The sequence below is a fragment of the Mus pahari genome, chromosome 6, assembly GCF_900095145.1.
Source record: "Mus pahari chromosome 6, PAHARI_EIJ_v1.1, whole genome shotgun sequence".
Lineage (NCBI taxonomy): Eukaryota > Metazoa > Chordata > Mammalia > Rodentia > Muridae > Mus > Mus pahari.
The window spans coordinates 81432588-81450901 of NC_034595.1; the positions used below are offsets into that span (position 1 = coordinate 81432588).

Here is an 18314-nt window from a genome sequence, read left to right on the forward strand (position 1 = left end):
TCTCTCTCTCTCTCTCTCTCTCTCTCTCTCTCTCTCTCTCTCTCTCTCTCTCTGTCTTTATATGTGCACTATATGTATGCAGTACCCACAACGGCCAGTAGAGGGCATTGAATTCCGGGAAGCTGTTGTTGCAAGCAGTTTTGAACCACTTGATGTGTGTGCTAGGATCTGACCTCAGCAAGTGCTCCCAAGTATGGAGGCATCTCCAGCCCTCTAGCCCTTTTTCGTTCCAGGTCCACATGCCTCAGTCCAGTCCCTTCTACTCACATCATTGTGTGTGTTTATAAACATGGTATGAATGTGTGGCACGTGTGACAATCAGAGGGCAGCTTGGTGAAGTTGATTGCCTCCATCTTTACACGGGTTCCCCAGGTTAGACTTGGGTCACCAAGCTTTGGGGAGGGGGGTGAACACGATACATACACGTGTGGTGGTCAGAGAGAACTCAGCGTTGGCTCTCCTACCATGTGGATCCCTCGGGTCAAACTCAAGTCGTCAGGCTTGAGAGGGCCTTTATCTACTGAGCTTTCTCACCAGCCCCTGACACTGCACTTCTAAAGGCCTCCAGCCCCTTGAGAGCTGGCTGGAGGGTGTAAGGCCTCTGAGACTGCAGGTGTCTCTAACTTCAGCCCTTTCCCAGGAGCCATTAGCAGGAAATGGCTGTACCTCTTAGGATTGAAGAGAGCAGAAGCCCCAGCCTGGGAATAAAGATTTAAGCATAAAACATCCCCAGGGGGTGCAAATTGTCTCCTCACTTTGGGAGAGATAGATTACTCCCGAATGAGTAATGGCATCTCTGGCTTTCAGTTAATTTCCCTTTATGACTTCAGTCTCTAGCACTTAATACCATGGGCATTTAAAGAGCCAAACTTCTTTTTCACTGGGTGGCTTGTTGTGGACTGAGTTGTGCAGGAGGTGGACTTTAAGTCACTGTTTCGAGCCACCCCAATACACTCCTGCAACCCCAGTTCTATCCCAACCCCCCCCCCAAACAGCTTATTTACAAATAGTTGTTGAGAGCACAGCCCTATCTCCCTGACTTCCTCTGGTTGTACAGAGACAGTTGACCCCTACAGGGAAGAGAAGTCAGTGGCCTCAGTCTGGGATGAGTTCCCTAAAGAAGGAGTTCAGTCATCCTTTGTCCCATGTAATCAGATGACAGGCAGAGATGCTGACTGGTCCAGAGCCAGCTGTTAAGTTTCTTCTACACATCAAATCCACAGTATTCACTAGCCAATAGGCCCAGAGGTTGCCTGCTGCTGCTGCTGCTGCTGCTGCTGCTGCTACTGCTGCTGCTGGTGGTGGTGGTGTGTGTGTGTGTATTTTTGTTTGTATTTGGGGGTGGGGTAGGTTTTTTTCAAGACAGGGTTTCTCTGTATAGCCCTGGCTGTCCTGGAACTCATTCTATAGACTAGGCTGGCCTCGAACTCAGATATCTGTCTGCTTCTGCCTCCTGAGTGCTGGCGTTAAAGGTGTGCACCACTACAGTCTGGCCTGAACCTGGAGTGAAACTGAGGTAAATATCTCTATAAACAGTTTGGCTGTGAGAATTTAAGCCCTAAGGAGAAACTGTCAGGAACTCGGGTTGACAGGACTTTTTAAGGGTTTTGGGGTGGACTCACTGGGGACTTGTGGATGAGACCCTGGGTTTGATCCCTTACAGCAAAAACCCAAAGACAAATCAAGAACCTGAGACTAGACAGTCAATATCTCAGGCCAAAGTGTGCTGTGTGTCGGCAGCCTTTCTGTGTAAAGCACCGTGCTCTCACGGGCTGTGCCCACCCACCCACCCCTGCATAGAATGTCCCTTCTCTGCAAGCATCCTGAGTGAACCCCTACCCTCTGCCTTGAGCCCTGGGCTGCACCAGACTCCCAGGCTTCAGGAGGTTTTTCATTGCGCTCTGAAGATCACCTAGACTCTAGCATTGCTCTGTCAATTTTGTCCCCTAGGGAACTTTAGATGATGTTTGAAGATACCTGTAGATGTCTGGTGGGCAGGGACCGAGGATACATGAAGAATTTGCTGCTCCAGAAAGTCATTCGTGATGCTGTTGAGAAAATCTGCTTTAGAACAGTGATAGTCATTCATTCATTCATTCATTCATTCATTCATTCATTCTGTTTCAGTAGAGGTGTCTGAAGGCAGAACTTCAGGCATGCCATGTAAGTGTTGTATAACCAAGGGGTTGTGATGAGTGGGCTTTCCTGGGCCAGCAGCAGCAGCAGTAGCAACACGCTGAACTTTTTAAAAATGCAAATCCTAAAGTCCAGGTAGATAGATGGTGGTGGCACACACCTGTGATCCCAGCACTCAAAGGCAGAGGCAGGCAATCTCTGTGAGTTTGAGACCAGCCTGGGCTATAGCAGGAGTTCCAGGACAGCCTGGGCTACCAAGAGGAACCTTGTCTCAAAAACAAAACAAAACAAAACAAAAAAGACAAAAACAAAAAGAGAAAAGGAGGGAAGGGGGATGAATAAACAGAGGGAGAGGAGGGAGAGAGAGAGATGTTTATCAATGTCTTTGGACTTGTAAGTAGCTTTTTTTGTAGCACTGCTGGACTGAACCCTGACCTCATATGCTAGGCAAGCATTCAGCCATGACACACCTCCCAGCGTGCACCCTCCTGTGTACCTGAGTCCCTGAGAGAAGCATTGTGTTCAGAAAACACTGGTGCTTCTCCCCCCCTTCCCTCCCCCATCCGAGGGACACTGCAGAGGCTTTTATTGACTCCCTCGCTATCCTTCTCTTTCCACTGGCCTTTAAGGCTCAGCGCTGTGGCGTATCATCTCACGAGGCAACAAGTCCAAAGACGGGAGAGCTGGCTTTTAACCCAGCTGGACCCTTTCCAGGCACCACAGTGTGGACCTTAATGGCTTCTTCTCGTCTTGAGTGTACTCTGGAATCACCCAGGGAGCTTTTAAAAACTCCAGACTCAGACCGTGCCCCAAACAGCTAAACCTGAATCTTGGAGAAGGGCCTCAGGATAGCTCCTTAGGTGGCTCCAGGGGGTAATCACAGTTGAGAACACTGGTGCCGGCCATCCTGTAACTACACCACAGGGCAGCAAAATGGCAGCCCCCTTCCGTGTCCCTCTATATGCACGAACACTCGTGCATACACACACACTCATGCACATACACACACACACACACTCTTGCAAATATACACACAAACACACACATGCACATATACACATACTCTTGCACACACACATTGTGTTATCCATCATTTTGCAAGAAAGCTGCTGCCTCTCACTTGTGCTATATGAGCCTGAGAACCTCTACCAAAGCCCCTGGTTGATCATAAATATAGGACCGTGGCCATAGAAACATAGTCATCATCCCTGTGTGGTGGACTAGGGAACTTTGTGTAAAATAATTCCCTGAAAATGCCTCTAACTTCTAAGTCCCAAGTACAAGGGCTATTGGCTCGGTGCTAAGTACTTCCTTATCCTACATGTGTAAGGCCCTGAGTTCCATCCCTCACACCTCATAAAGAAGAAAAGTGGGGTATCTTGGTGCATATCTGCAATCACAGCACTACAGAGGCTGGGACAGGAGGATTGCCTTGAGTGGAGCTAGTCTGTTACATAAATATCAGGGAGATATATAGATAGATGTAGATATAGATGGAGATATGGATATATCTCAAAAACAAAAACAAACAGTAACAACAAAAACAAAAATTCCCTGCTACAACATAGATCAGAAAAGATCCTGTAACCTGTAAATCATTTTGTAGTTCATAATAGCTGGAGGGAGAAGGTTCCCAGAGACACACAGACAACACAAGTAGAGATTTCGATCTTTTTGAAGATAGGATACTGAGGAGTGAATTCCAGAGGTTTAACTAATGCACACACTCTACCCACAACCTCCTACAACTTGTTTGAAAACTTTTCAGGCAAAAATTAAAGCTGGCTTGTTGGCACACACCTTTAATGCCAGTATGGTAGGCAAAGGCAGGTGGAGCTCTGTGAGATCTAGGCAAGCCTGGTCTACAGAGGTACAAAGTGAAATAGATAGATAGATAGATAGATAGATAGATAGATAGATAGATAGATAGATAGATAGATAGACAGATTCTCTAATTGATGCTTCCAGAGGCCTCCCTGTAAGTAGAAGACAGTGGCTAGAGAGGAGTTAGGTAAAGTTTCACTGAGGAAATGGTCTACGAGATGAATCTCACAGCAGCAGAGATTGTGGATACAGAAGCAAGCTGGGGACAAGGGCCATCTATGGAGGTAATGGGAGAAATGGCAGCACAGCTTGGCACATCTTGGCCAGAATGTGCAAGGCTGACTGCACACTGCATTGAGGGAGAGGTGAGCAAGAGCCTTGGGAACCGCTGGGACTGCAAAGGCCTCCGAAGGCCATTGGAAGCTCTGATGTCATCCTAGGGAAAGAGTTGCCACAAACTGCTCAGTGCTGTGTACAGGAGGTCCCCAACGGAGCATGCTCTTGCTAAGGGCTGCCCACCCAGTCACTGAGGGAAGAGAAAGCTGGGGCTTCTGCTCACCAAAGAGCTGCCTTGCAAAGCCACAGGCAAGGACACCATGAAGACCGGAGAATCATAAGAAGTTTTAAGTGAGTGAGGCAGAGGCTGGCAGATCTGAGTTCGAAGCTACCCTGGTTGGCAGAGTGAGTTCCAGGACAACCAGGGCTATACAGAGGAACCTTGTCTCGAAAACAAAACAAACAAAAACCCAAAACAAAAACAAAAACAAAAAACAAACAAACAAACAAAAAACCCCAAAGCATCCAATGCTAGGCTTGGTGGCCCACTTGTAATCCTAGCATTCAGAAGACTGAAGCTGGAAATTAGGAGCCCAGCCAACCTAGGCTATATAACAAGACTCCATCAAAAGAAAGGGGTGAGCCGGGCGTGGTGGCACAATCCCAGCACTCGGAAGGCAGAGGCTGGTGGATTTCTGAGTTCAAGGCCAGCCTGGTCTACAAAGTGAGTTCCAGGACAGCCAGGACTATACAGAGAAACCCTGTCTCGAAAAACAAAACAAAACAAAAAAAAAAACAAAAACAAAAAAATAAATAAAAAGAAAAGAAAAAGAAAGAAAGACAGAAAGGGGAGGGAGGAACTAGGACAATAACTCAGTCAGTAGGAGTGTCTGCCACACAGCCTGAGGACCTGAGTCCCAGCATTAGTGCCTGTATAAAAAAGCCAGACACAGTGGCTACATGGGGCTATGGCTGCGGCAATGCTTGTGCTATCAGCTAGCCCCGGGTTCAGTGGGCTCCAACAAATGTCATGGTTGGCAAGGTGGCTCGGCATGTAAAGGAACTCGCCTCTAAGCCAGACAGGAAAACCCACTCCTAAAAGTTGTCCCCTGACCTAAACACACACACACATACACACATCACACACTACATACACACACCCCAACATCACATACACACATAAATACTACACGCACACACACACACACACACATACACACATACAAACAGCACACCGACACTACATGCATACCATATACACACACTACTCACATACTACACACTCCACATGTACCACAACACTGTATACATACCACATACCACATACTTACTACACACACTACACACATACTGTACACTCCACATGTACCACACACACACACACACCCCATATACACACACACACCCCACATCACATACACACATAAATACCACACACACAAATACACACATACAAACAGCACACGCAGACATCACACAGACACCACATACATCCCATACACACACACACTACACACATACTACACACTCCACATGTACCATACACATACCACATATACATCATACACACACCACACACATACCACACACACACACCAGACACAGATGCATTCACACGCATACACACCCTACCTGCAGAGCTATGGCTTAGCCTTTCCTGGCCTGGAGCCCTATTGTTCAGATGTAGGTGTCGGGGTCACTAACCATTGGGAACTGTTCAGAGCTGCCACCCTGTGATTTTAGGATGGCTTTCCTGAGAGCCTTCAGGCTCCAGTAGACTGCTAAGACCTGATGATAGACACTGACAAGACATGGACAGGAGACAGGGAACGTGAGTCCCATCAAAGCACTCAAGAGCTGCTGGAGAGCCCAGCCTGAGCTGGCTCTATTTGCTTTTTTTTCTGCTGTTGGCCCTGGGACAAGCTCCGTGCAGCGTACTGAAAGCCCGGCAGCAGCGCTGGGCTGCTGGGAGAGGGCCTAGTCTCATCTCTCAATGTCCCAGCTCAGCTGGCCTCAGGGCCTACTTGAGCTGAAAGCCCATGTGTCCTCCGAGGGCTGTGGGAAAGGAGATTTGTCTCAGCTGTCAGCAGAATCTATGCGGGAGACTCGGGGCCCCACAGCCTGGGAGAGGTCACTTTTGCAGCAGCACCATTTAGGATCCTGACCTTCTGCCTCTGTACATCCCTTTCTATCCTCCACCCCACCCCCCTACCCCTTGTTTTTTAAAGATAGAATCTCACTCTGGAGCTAGCTACCGAGGTGTAATGACATAGCTGGGTTTGTCCTTTAGTGGCGAGTGCAGAATCCAGCAAAGCACTGGATGGTAAAGGAAACTGACTTGTTTGTTACAATGCTGGGCATAGCATCTAGGGCCTTCCTTGTGCATGCCAGGCAAGCCGTTTAGCATCAGGAGTGTCTTTTACTCGGGCATGGTGGCACACGCCTTTAATCCATCCCAGCACTTGGGAGGCAGAGGCAGATGGATTTCTGAGTTCAAGACCAGCCTGGTCTACAGAGTGAGTTCCAGGACAGCCAAGGCTACACAGAGAAACCCTGTCTCGAAAAAACAAAAAACAAACAAACAAAAAAACAACAAAAAAAAAAAAAAAGAAAGAAAAAAAAAGGAGTGTCTTTTACTTACATTTATCTTTTTGTTACGTGGCACAGGGTCTCCCATTGTAGCCCAGGCTGGATTAGAAGTCACTATTTAGCACAGGCGGGACCCAAACTCCAGTCAATCTTCCTGCTTCACTTTCTTCTGCTTTAGTTTCTGGGCCAACCAGTGTCACCCTGCCTAGCTATTTAGTTTTGGGAGGCTTTTGGTTTAGTTTGGTTTGGTTTTCTGGGGTTTTTTTTTGTTTTATTTTATTTATTTATTCTCTGTCGTGTATACATCGTATGTGGAGGTCAGAACGCTCAGTGCTCTCCTCCATCTTGTGGGTACCAAGGTTCAAACGCAGGTTGTCTGGCTTGAAGCCAGGTACCTGTACCTGCCAATCTAGCTCACCAGCCTCAGCTTCTGAGACAAACTCTCATGGCAGACAAGTCATAGAGACAGATGACACTGAATTTCTGATCCTCCAGCTGCTGGACCCTGGGTTTGTTGATACTAGTGTCTGAACCCAGGGCTTCACACGTGCTGAAGCAAGCACTGAGCGAGCTACAACCCCAGACTTTATTTAGGGTGGCTTTTGGGTTTGGGGACTGTTTGTTTGTTTGGGGGGGGATTTTTGTTGTTGTTGTTGTTTTAGATTTTATTTGTTTTATGTATAAGTACACTGTCGTTGTCTTCAGACACACCAGAAGAGGGCATCAGATCCCATGACAGATGGTCGTGAGCCACCATGTGGTTGCTGGGAATTGAACTCAGAACCTCTGGGAGAGCACTCAGTGCCCTTAACTGCTGAGCCATCTCTCCAGCCCACTTAGGGCGGTTTTTAAAGGGGAGATTTATGTAATCCAGACCTGCCCTGATCTTGCCTCTTCCTTTGGAGAGCTAGGATTGAAGGGGTGTATCAGGAGGCTGTATCCAGGGGCATCTCTTGATAGTCACACTAAGCACCTCTCTGTCCTCCCAAGGTCATGCTCAGGAGCTCTCCTAGGCCAAGGGCAGCCCCTGGGTAGTTTCAGAAGAGGGCGGGTCAACAGAAAGATCAAAAGATTGGCAGGTTGAAACCTTTAGCCCTGCCCACTGTTCTTCCCTGAGGACTGGAGATGGGGTATCTGCAAACCCCTGAGGTAAGGGCTCCTTTGAGGGCTGCCAGGTTGATGAACGGTGAACATGCCAACCCCACAGAGACAGAACAGCCCACACTGAGGACCCCATCAGATCCCACCCTAGGTACGCCTTTTCATTGGCATCCTTTATAACAGAGCCATTCTGCAAGGCTCTGCAAGCCAATCTAGCTAATTAAGGAACACAAGGAGGGGGTCATAGGAGCCCCACAGCCTGTCCGCTGGCAGGACAAATGGTAGCCAGAGGCTTGGGACTGGCCTCTTGCAGGGGTGCCTGTTTAGGAGACTGAATCTGTCGCCTGTAGGGGTCTGTGCTAAGTCCCAGGTAGTTCAAGCCATAAGTGAATTGAATCATCAGACACCCAGCTGGTTTGAAGAATTGGTTAGTGACAGAGATTGTCCCAGAAGCTATAATTAGTGAGCGCGTTCAGCCCTCCAGTGTGAGAGGAGGGAGAGTTCTCAGTCAGATCATGAAAACCTTTTCTTGGGCCGCCAGTTTCTCACCCCCAGAGGGTGAAAGCCACAGACCCTGCCTAGCCTCAGGTTATGGTTTAAAGCAGAAGGGACTTCCCAGTACCCTCTTCCCATCCCATCTGCCCAACCTCCCTCCAACCCAACCACGACCCCGCCTTCCCACTCAGGAACCGGGGCTGTGCTCTGAGTCATGGCTGTCTTTCCTTTGTGAGTCCTGCTTCAGCCTTTCCTAGTCCTCTGTTAGTCATTCCTCGTGATAAGGATTGCAAGCCCCGCCCCCACGTGTGCCATCCCCAGTTCTGAGCCTCTTGCCAGAAATGACTGCCTCTGCTTGTCCAGTTGTGTTGGCTCCTTCCGAGAACCTCAAGCTTCAGAACAGAAAGGTGCCTGAGGGGACCTAGGGCTGGGAAGCAGCGTGTGGCTGGTTACTTTTATGTCAACCTGACACAGGCTAGAGCCATTTAAGAGGAGGGAACCACAATTGAGAAAATACCTCCATAAGACTGGGCTGTAAGCAGCCTGTAGAATACTTTCTTAGTTAGTGATTGATATGGGAAGGTCCAGTCCATTCCAAGTGAGACCATCCCTGGGCTGGTCCTGGGTTCTATAAGGAAGCAGGCTGAGCAAGCCATGGGGAGCAAGCCAGTGAGCACCCCTCCTCCATGGCCTCTGCCTCAGCTCCTGCCTCCAGGTTCCCATCTGGTTTGAGTTCCTGTCCTGACTTCCTTCAGTGATGAACCTGTGGATCCAGAAGCATAAACTAATAAACATTTTCTTCCTCAACTTGCTTTTGGTCAATGTGTTTTATTCTAGAAATAGTAACCCAAATCAAGACACATTGTGTATAATGTGCTTGCTACCACAGTCTGCTTACAGCCAAAGAGTCCTGCTGTGATCCAAGGCCTGGGGAGGCCAAGGTAAATCACCAAACCGAGTCCTCATACTGCTCACAGGAATCTAAGAAGGTTCTAGAATGAGCTATCATGGAGGTATCAAAGACTGGAGTGAGGCAGAGAGGGGACTTCCCTGGGTGGCCAAGGGTCAAGGAGTGAGGCCTTAGCTAAACACTAAAGATGAAACAGAGTCCACTGCAGAACAGATCCTAGAGCAGAACAACCTTGGGACGCAGAGATGGCTCTTTGTAAAGACACTTGCCACTGAGTTTGAAGATCTGAGTTTGATTCCTGGGACCCACATGGAGGAAGCTAAGTCCTACTCATGGTCTTCTGAGAGCCACAGGGTGCTCTAGCATGCGTGCACCCAAACACAAACATACAACGTAAATAAATAAAAAAGAACAAACCTAAAAGCAGAGAGGGGCCAGAGGGAGTGGAAGCCTGGGATTCAGTAGGAGGACAGGATTGAAATAAGTCTGGGACAGAGGATATAGTTCAGACTTTGAGTGAGGTGGTCAGGCCTTGGGTCTGTGGCATTTGGGACATTTGAGAGCCTGGCAGAGCTGGTCAGAGCCTAGCAGAACCCTGTCACTGTAAGGAGAGAGGCATCATGTGTCCAGTGCTTGGGTCAGTGAGGGCTTTCCGAGCACCCTGTCAGTGAGGACGGGGGAACTGACATGGGCGCACCTGAAACCTCCAGGGGATCCGGTGGGGACCGGGCTGGCTCTTCTGTGGGAAACAGGACTCTTCGGAGACTTTAATAAAAGCTGGGTCCCAGTCCCCACATAAAGTTGTGCTCTGCGCATTGTTTGAGGGACTTCCTGGACAGACTCCGGGAAGCCTAGCGAATCATGGAAACTGGCTGTTCACAGCTGCCATTCCCTAACAGTGGCTGAGAAGAGTCCCCACTGTCATCCCTTTGGTGGTATGTGTGTGCGTGTGCATGTGCTTGTGCGTGTGTTTAGTGTGCGATGGTTATCTCTGGGAATGCCTGGGAGGCCTTTTGTTTTGTCACTGTTGAGAGTACTAGGATCAAATCCAGGGCTTTTATACCCACTTGTCTTGCATCTTCTATCTGGGATTTGGGAGGCTGAAGCAGGAGGATCTCTGAGAAGCCACCATCCCTGAGCTATCAAGAGGGAACGGAAGACTGCTTCAAGCGCACTCTGGCTTCCAGAAACCCAAGATAACACCAGGAGAAGGAAAGACAGAAAGAAGAAAATGTGACCGGAAAACCAGGAGGGCTGGCGAGCTGGGCTGAGAACCCAAATGAAAATAAGGGCAAAGTTGGAACTCCAGGGCTCTCCAGGCAGGGTGGCTCCAACTCCCTCAGCTGGCCAAGCTAAGGGCTACTGTTGGGTTTACAGGACTGCATCCAAGGGACTTTTTTCCTACTTTGCCCCTGAGCCCCTTCCCCCGGGGGGAGGGAGTGGTCCGGAGAGGTAATGTGATCTGCCCAAGGTGACACAGCTAGGGTACAGCAGTCTGGACGCGACCCAGAGCTACCAGCGCGCAGGACCCGCACTCTTCCACTTCGCTCCACGCCCCTCCCCTCCCCCGCCCCCTCGCTCTTCCGCCCCTCCCTCGCCTCCCTCCGGGGTGGCGGCCGAGCCACGTGGTGGGCCGGGAAGCGGCGGCTGCCGAGCGCCCGGGCGGCTGCCCCAGCTGGGCAGTGCTGCACCGCGCCGCGCTCGGTGCCTGCGGGGGCCGCTGCGCGCTGGCCGGCGCCGCGGGCGGGAGGTGTGCCGACGGCCGGCCGCAGACAAAGGAGGCGCGGCGGAGCCCGCGCGGACCGGGCGCACCATGCACTCGGGGTGCGGCCGGCCGGCCGCAGCTCTGGGGACCCGGCCCTAGTCGCCGGCCCCGCCGCCCCGGGGCGCCATCGGGACGACGCGGCCCCGCGCGGCGCGAGGAGGAGCCATGGGCAAGTGCAGCGGCCGCTGCACGCTGGTCGCCTTCTGCTGCCTGCAGCTGGTGAGCCGTGCGGAGTGGGGTGGGGCGGCGGCGGTGCGTGGACGCCTCCCGGGGTGCGGGGTGGCCGGGCGGAGCCTGCCCCGCGCGGGCCGGCTTGTCCCTTTGTGTGCGCTCCTCGCCTCAGCCCCGCGCTCGCGCGCACGGTCCAACGCTCCCGGGTTGCACGCGTCCGTTCGCACTGGGTGCGTGGGCTCCCACTGAGGGGCTGCTCCCCAGGACTGTGGCTCCCTTGGGGCTGGGGGTGTGTCCGAGGCTGGTCTGTGCACTCGGAGAGATCCCTGCCCGCATGTTCCCCTCCAGATCGCTGGTTCCGTGGGTACCTCATCCCTTTGGGCTCCGCCCCTGTGAGCGTTTCTCACAAAGTCTCTTTCTGCTCCTGTGTTATGTCTCTGGAATGTTTTCAGATCTCTGGGCATTTCTGCTTCTTGTTGGGGTGGTGGGATCTGAGACTCTTTGAGAACCCTCATCTGTCCTTTGTGCTGCTTTCCTGCCTCCCAGCACCCTCCTGACTGGGTGGCCTGGGATGGAGAGCTACCTCCTTGAGGGGGGCGACCAGGAATTGATGTATCACGGGCCAGCCTGACCTAGCAGGTACCGGACTCACTCTGTGGTTTTCTTTAGTCTGGCCACCGAGTCCTCCAGCGTCCCATGAGCCATCTGTTCTATCAGCAGCGGGTGGGGTGGGGTCAGGTAAAGAGTTCCCTGGTCCCATTGGATGAGGACACCTGAGTGTCTTGGGAAGAATCAGAGCATCTTGGGGCTCTGTGCTGGCCCCAGTTTTGGGGGAAAATGAGATCTTTGACTGGAGGGCAGCAGAGTGAATCCGGAGGCTAAGAGTAACTGAGGTCCTGGCCTATGTGTTGGGAGGGTGATAGATAAGAGGCAGGAGTCTCCTGCCTCCCTTGGAACTGTGGTCCAGCGCGGCTATGCTTCTTAAGACTGGTGTTGTGTAGGAACTGCTGATAGCATCAGGTCTGTGGAGGAGCCTGGGGCGCCTGGGCCTCATTCCTATAGGTCCCGTGGTCTGGTTCTGCCTTCCGGCCTGCACCTGCCGACTGCTCCTCCCCACAGGTGCGGAGGGTGGTGGGAAAGCTTTGAGTGGGATGTGCAGGTGGCCTCTGTCCTCTCACCTTTCCTTGAGTCACTGGCCCGTGCCTGCTATTCATAGCATTGTCCTCTTGGGCCATGTTAGAACTCCTTTCCCCCCACATTGGTGTCCTGGTAATTTCCCCCTTCAGAAGGCCACCTGGTCCGTCAGGCGTCATTCTCAAGGACGGCAGAGGGGCTTAATCACCACCAGGTAGGATGGAAACTCCAAAAGGACAGAGACAGCTCATTTTGTCCCTGCTAAAACCCCAGCAGCTGGGCAGCCCTTGACACCTCATTAATATTTGTAAACTAAACGAAGAACTGGTTATTTGGGAGATCTGGGCTCACAGTACAAATATTCTTCGTGATCTATTTTTAGGATCATAAAATGCCAAGAAATCTTCCAACTTTTTTTTTTTTTTAGAGAATTCCTTTTCTTTAATTTTTTTTTAAAAAGATTTATTTTTTAAAATTTTGTGCATCCGTGTCTGCGTGTGTGAGTGCAAGTGCCCACAGCATCCTGAAGAAGCCATTGGACCCACTGGAGCTGGGGTTACAGGTGACGTGTGCTGAGACTCAAACTCAGGCCCTCTGCAAGAGCAGGGCGTTCCTAAGTGTTGAGCCATCCCTCCAGCCCCAAGGATGTCTTCCTGTTCTTGTTGGCTTGTTGTGTTTATTGTTCCTGTTTATTTGAGACATGTTCTAACTCTTCCGTCCAGGCTGGTCTTGAACTTTGAGCCATCCCCCTGCCTCAGCCCCCTGAGTGAGGCTGGAGTTTCAGGATGTCTAGCTTAAGTTTTAAACTATATTTTTGTTTGGTTGGTTTTTTTTTTTTTATTTTGTTTCAAGACAGGGTCTCACTATGCAGCCCTGGCTATCCTGAAATTCACTCTGTAGACCAGGCGGGCTTCGAACTCACAGAGCTCCACCTGCCTCTGTCTCCCGAGTGCTGGATTAAAGGTGTGCGCCTCTACACCCAACTTAAACTACATTTTGTTTTTTAAACTTTAGAAACGAGGGATGTATGTTATGAAGTGTGTAAATAAGCGCTCAGAGTGGAGAGTGTTGAGTTTCCTTCTCTCTGTGCCTGTGAACACTTTGTCCCTTGCTCACTCTCAAGTGTTGTTACTAATTCACTGGGTGCCAGCTACTCTTGGGAATGCTTCCCCCCACCCCTCACTCCCCATCCCCTGAGTTAACTCGTTTAACCTTCATTGTGACCCAGTGATGTAACTTGCTCGAAGGGATCCAGGAACTGAGATTCAGGCATGGGACCAGCCTCCTCTGTTGCCTTAGCTACAGCCTAAGTAGCTCTGGCCTTGGTACACTGGGGTCTGTATGCAGGGAGGTGCTCACCCATCTTGGGGAGCAGACGTGGTACAGGGGGGGCTCCCAGCCTCCAAGCGTTTCCAGCCAAGCGATGGCAGCTCTTCCACCAGCACAGAGCTAGCTTCCACAGGACCTGGGTGGGATTCTACTTCTCCCACGCCTTGCCTGGGTGGCTTGGGCAGCTTGTGTGAGCTACATGAGACAATTTAGGAAATGCTGGGGGGTGGGGGGACAACGACGACTTGAAAATTGGTCTCTTGGCTCTGTTGCTCTGTCTGAGCTGATTGCAGAGAAGGTCCTTCCAGCTGTCACTCACTAACCCCCTAGAGCCCCTGCAGCCTGGCAGCTTCCAGAATGTGCTCTCAGGATGGTGAATGCCAGCCTGAGGGGAGAAGGAGGCTCAGCTTTCTTATCCAAAGGACCGAGGTATTAAAGAGGTAGTTAGATTATTTCTCTGCTGAAAACGGTTAAGACAAAGGCTTGTTTTCCTTTTCTGATGGAGTTTGGGTGTTGTAACGAAGCAAGCCAGTTGCAAACCTTTCTGTACTTGGGTAGACTTGTTTTGGGCAAGCAACACGGGGGATGGAGCGTTAGAGGAAGCCAGTCAGGACTGTGTCATTGAAGTGGACAAGTGCGGGAAATAATTGAGGCTCTGGAGTTTGAGCAAAGCCACCCGGGTTCCAGATACCTCTGTGGCCTCGTCACTTCCTGACTGCGTGTTCTTGGATAAGTGTCCCTGTCTCTCTCTTTCTTGTTTGTTGTTGTTGTTGTTTATTTTAATTAATTTCATGTACGTGTGTGCAGATGGCACGGCATGCACGTGGAAGTCAAAGGACAGTTTACAGGAGTCGGTCCTCTCCTTCCACCTTGTGGGTCCTAGGGATCAAACTCAAGTTGTCAAGCTTAACAGCAAGCACCCTTAGGCTTTGAGCCATCCTGTTGGCCTGTCCTTGGTTTTGTTTGTTTGTTTGTTTGTTTGTTTTTGTTTTTGACACAGGGTTACTCTGCGTAGCCCTAGATGTCCTGGACCAGTCTGGCTTCCAACTCAAGAGATTCCCCCTGCCTCTGCCTCCAGAATGCTGGAATTACAGGCGTGCACCATCACATCAACCTGCTACTTCGCTGCTCCAAAGCGCAGCTTTGCTATCTGTCATAAACGGTTCCTGTGTGTGTGTGTGTGTGTGTGTGTGTGTGCATATTTATTTATTTATTGTATAGGAATACACTGTAGCTGTCTTCAACACACCAGAAAAGGGTATCAGATCCCATTACAGATGGTTGTGAGCCACCATGTGGTTGCTGGGATTTTAACTTAGGACCTTTGGAAGAGCAGTCAGTGCTCTTAACTGCTGAGCCATCTCTCCAGTCCCTGATCTTTTTATGTGGGTGCTGAGGGTTCAAATCCCATCCTTACACTTTTGTGGCAAACAAGCACTGTATTAGCTGAGCTGTCTCCAAGTTCCTGGTTCTTAGGGCTTGTATAGGGGCTGCCGCACTGGAACTATAACTCAAGCACTGCAGGGGTCATGTGCCTTCGCAGGAAGTGGCAGGCACTGGGACCATGAGCTGAGGGGCAGGAGGACTGGGTTCTAGCCCTGCTCTGACCTTGACATCTGCACATCTGTGCATCTCCCTCCGCTGTCTCCCGTTTTGTTTAGTTTTTTTGTGTTTTCCCTACTTGTGAGATGAGAAGAACTTGAGGCCTGGCTCCTGGACTCCCAGCTTTGCCTGACTGGGATTTGAGAGGACATCTGGGCAGGTCTGAAGGTTTTATGGTTCCCCTGTGTTCTCAGAACCTCCCAGGACCTTTGCTTTCCTGGGTTCTAATTACTGTAGTATGCAGACCTTATTAATACAGTTCACTCCTGGATTCTCGCTCATTTGCATATTTCCTCTCCCTTGCCTCCTTCCCGAGCTCCCATGGCCACTCTGATCTTCCGGTAAGGGGATGAACCGGGGACGTTTGCCCCGGGGACTCATCTTTGGTTTCTTCATCATCATCATCATTATGGTTCCCGGTTCAGGAGGCCTGTGCTAACCACTTCGTATGCATTACCTCATTTAAGCAAATGAGCTTACATATGTAAAGTGCTTGGCAGAGTGCCTGGTACGTGTTAAACGATCAATAAACGCTAGCCATTTTCCTGCCTCTACCCTTCACATTATCGTAATTCCGCACCGTGGGACGGATGGTTTTATTATCCCCTTTTCCAGATAAGGAAATTGAGGTGCCCAGGGGTGAGGAAGTTTGCCCAGGGTCACCAAGCTAGTGACAGAACTTGAATGGCAGCCCTCTTCTGCCTCTTGGAAAAAGCTGGCGACGTCTCCAATTCCAGTGTTGGGTGGCCTCACAAGGCCACCAGTGTTCATGATCTCAAGCATAGGGCCCCCCACTGTGTGCTAGCAACAGCTTCCTATTGTGGTGATTCTTGTCCCAAGCCTGTGTGACCTTGGACTAACTGCATGCTCCAAGGGCCTAGCTTCTAAGTCTCCTCCCTACATCACAAAGTGGCAGAAAGGCTTTTATTGCCGGGTGCCAGACACATAGTAGGTACTCAGAAAAATATTGGAATCATCCTCCCCCCCCCCCCGACCCCTTCCGGAAAGCTATTTGCTTTCCAGAAGGTGCTGGGTGGGTGAGGGGGAAATAACTCGGCTTCCAGCTGAGCCGAGAGTAATGGCCTGAAACGCGGTCCAGCTGATGGATGTCGTTATTAGCGGTAGTGATGGCAGGGATGGAGGGAGGCGGCTCTAGTGGCCCGGCCTCCCCAGCAGCTGCAGCTGTAAGCTCTTGGCTCCTTCTAAGGATCTGACTCTCTGCCTGAGGCTTGAGGTCCTTGAGCCTGCTTCAGAGTTGGGAGTGTGAAATTGTCCCCGTCACTTCTGTTCCTTAGTCCCCTGTGGGCAGAATGCGAAGTTGGCGGATGTACTCCCTTGAGCAGATGGACAAACTGAGGCCCTTCGAGGGGTAGGTAGGAGAGTAGCTCCGTCGGCAGTGAATGTCAGGCAAGTGTTGCTGCCACCCTCTCACCTATAACATAGTTAGAGCAGCACTCTACAGTGTGACAGTCTGGGGACGTGGTGACATGATGTGTTGACAGTATCCTGTACGAACCTGGCTGGGGAAGTGCACCCTACATTTGGAAGCTATTTGGACAGGTCACTGGGCTCCATCTCTTGATCTGTTTTACTGATCAAGGTCATTCACAAGAATGATCCGTGTTAATCCAAGTTTGTCGTCATCCTCAACACCTCTCTTTTCCTTTTTGGGGGGGCGGGGGAGCTTTGAGACAGGGTTTCTCTGTGTAGCTCTGGCTGTCCTGGAACTTGCTCTGTAGAGCAGGCTGGCCTGGAGCTCACAGAGTGCTGGGATTACAGGCGTGTGCCGTTGCTGCTCTGGGATTAAAGGCGTGTGTCACCACTGCTCAGGTTCCTCCCTGAGGGCAGGTACCCTCAGAGGTCAGAGGTGTTAGATCTGCCTACAGCTGGAGCTACAAGATGTTGGGAGCCACCTCATGTAGGTGCTGCGAATTGAACTCAGGTCCTCTGGGAGAATAGCAAGTGTTCTTAACCACTGAGCCATCTCGCCAGCCTCGGTTTTTGTTGGTTTTCAGACAGGAGTCTCGTGAATCCCAGACTGACCTCAAGGTCCTGATTCTCTTCTTTCCCTGTCCCAAATGTTGATGTTATAGGCACACACAAAGAGTTGATTTTGTTAGGTGGGTGACTTGGTGGGGAAGAACGCTGTCTTTCTATGTGGTGTCTGCCATGAGCCCAAGCCTGGCATTGTGTTAGTAGATGCCTGTCCCTTAGTGATATCTGGTTCATTCATGACTACATGAATAGTAGATACCTGACAGCTCGTGCCTATAAACTGGTACTCAAGAGTCAGACATGCCGGACGTGGTGGCGCACGCCTTTAATCCCAGCAGTTGGGAGGCCGAGGCAGGCAGATTTCTGAGTCTAAGGCCAGCCTGGTCTACAGAGTGAGTTCCAGAGAAACCCTGTCTCAAAAACAAACAAGTCTGGGACAGGAGGATGGTTGAGTTTTAAGCCAGTCTGCTCCATATCATGAGTTCCAGGCCAGCCTGGGCTATAAAGATCCTATCTTAAAGCAAACACACACACACAACACGTACAAAAGCCAGGTGTGGTGACAGCTGCCTTTAATCCCAGCATTTGGGAGGCAGAAGCAGGAGGATCTCTGAGTTTGAGGCTACCCGGATCTACATGGTGAGTTCCAGGACAGCCAGAGCTACGTAACGAAACCCAGTCTCAGAAAACACAAAGAAGGGCTGAAGAGATGGCTCAGCGGTTAAGGCACTGACTGCTCTTCTGAAGGTCCTGAGTTCAAATCCCAGCAACCACATGGTGGCTCACAACCATCCATAACAAGTTCCGACTCCCTTGTCTGGAGTGTCTGAAGACAGCTACAGTGTACTTACATATAATTAATAAATAAATAAATCAAAAAGAAGAAAGGAAGCCGGGCCTGGTGGCGCAGGCCTTTAATCCCAGCACTCGGGAGGCAGAGGCAGGCGGATTTCTGAGTTCGAGGCCAGCCTGGTCTACCAAGTGAGT

General features: G+C 50.7%; 1 protein-coding gene across 1 annotated transcript in view; it reads left to right on the plus strand.

The window, feature by feature from the left end:
• Positions 1 to 10970: 10970 nt before the first annotated feature.
• Positions 10971 to 18314, plus strand: part of Nkain1 (sodium/potassium transporting ATPase interacting 1) — a 44134-nt gene continuing 36790 nt past the window's right edge. The window contains exon 1 of the mRNA XM_021199852.2: positions 10971 to 11315. Coding sequence (XP_021055511.1) covers positions 11262 to 11315 — 54 coding nt within the window. The 5' untranslated portion in view covers positions 10971 to 11261. The remainder of the gene's footprint in view (positions 11316 to 18314) is intronic.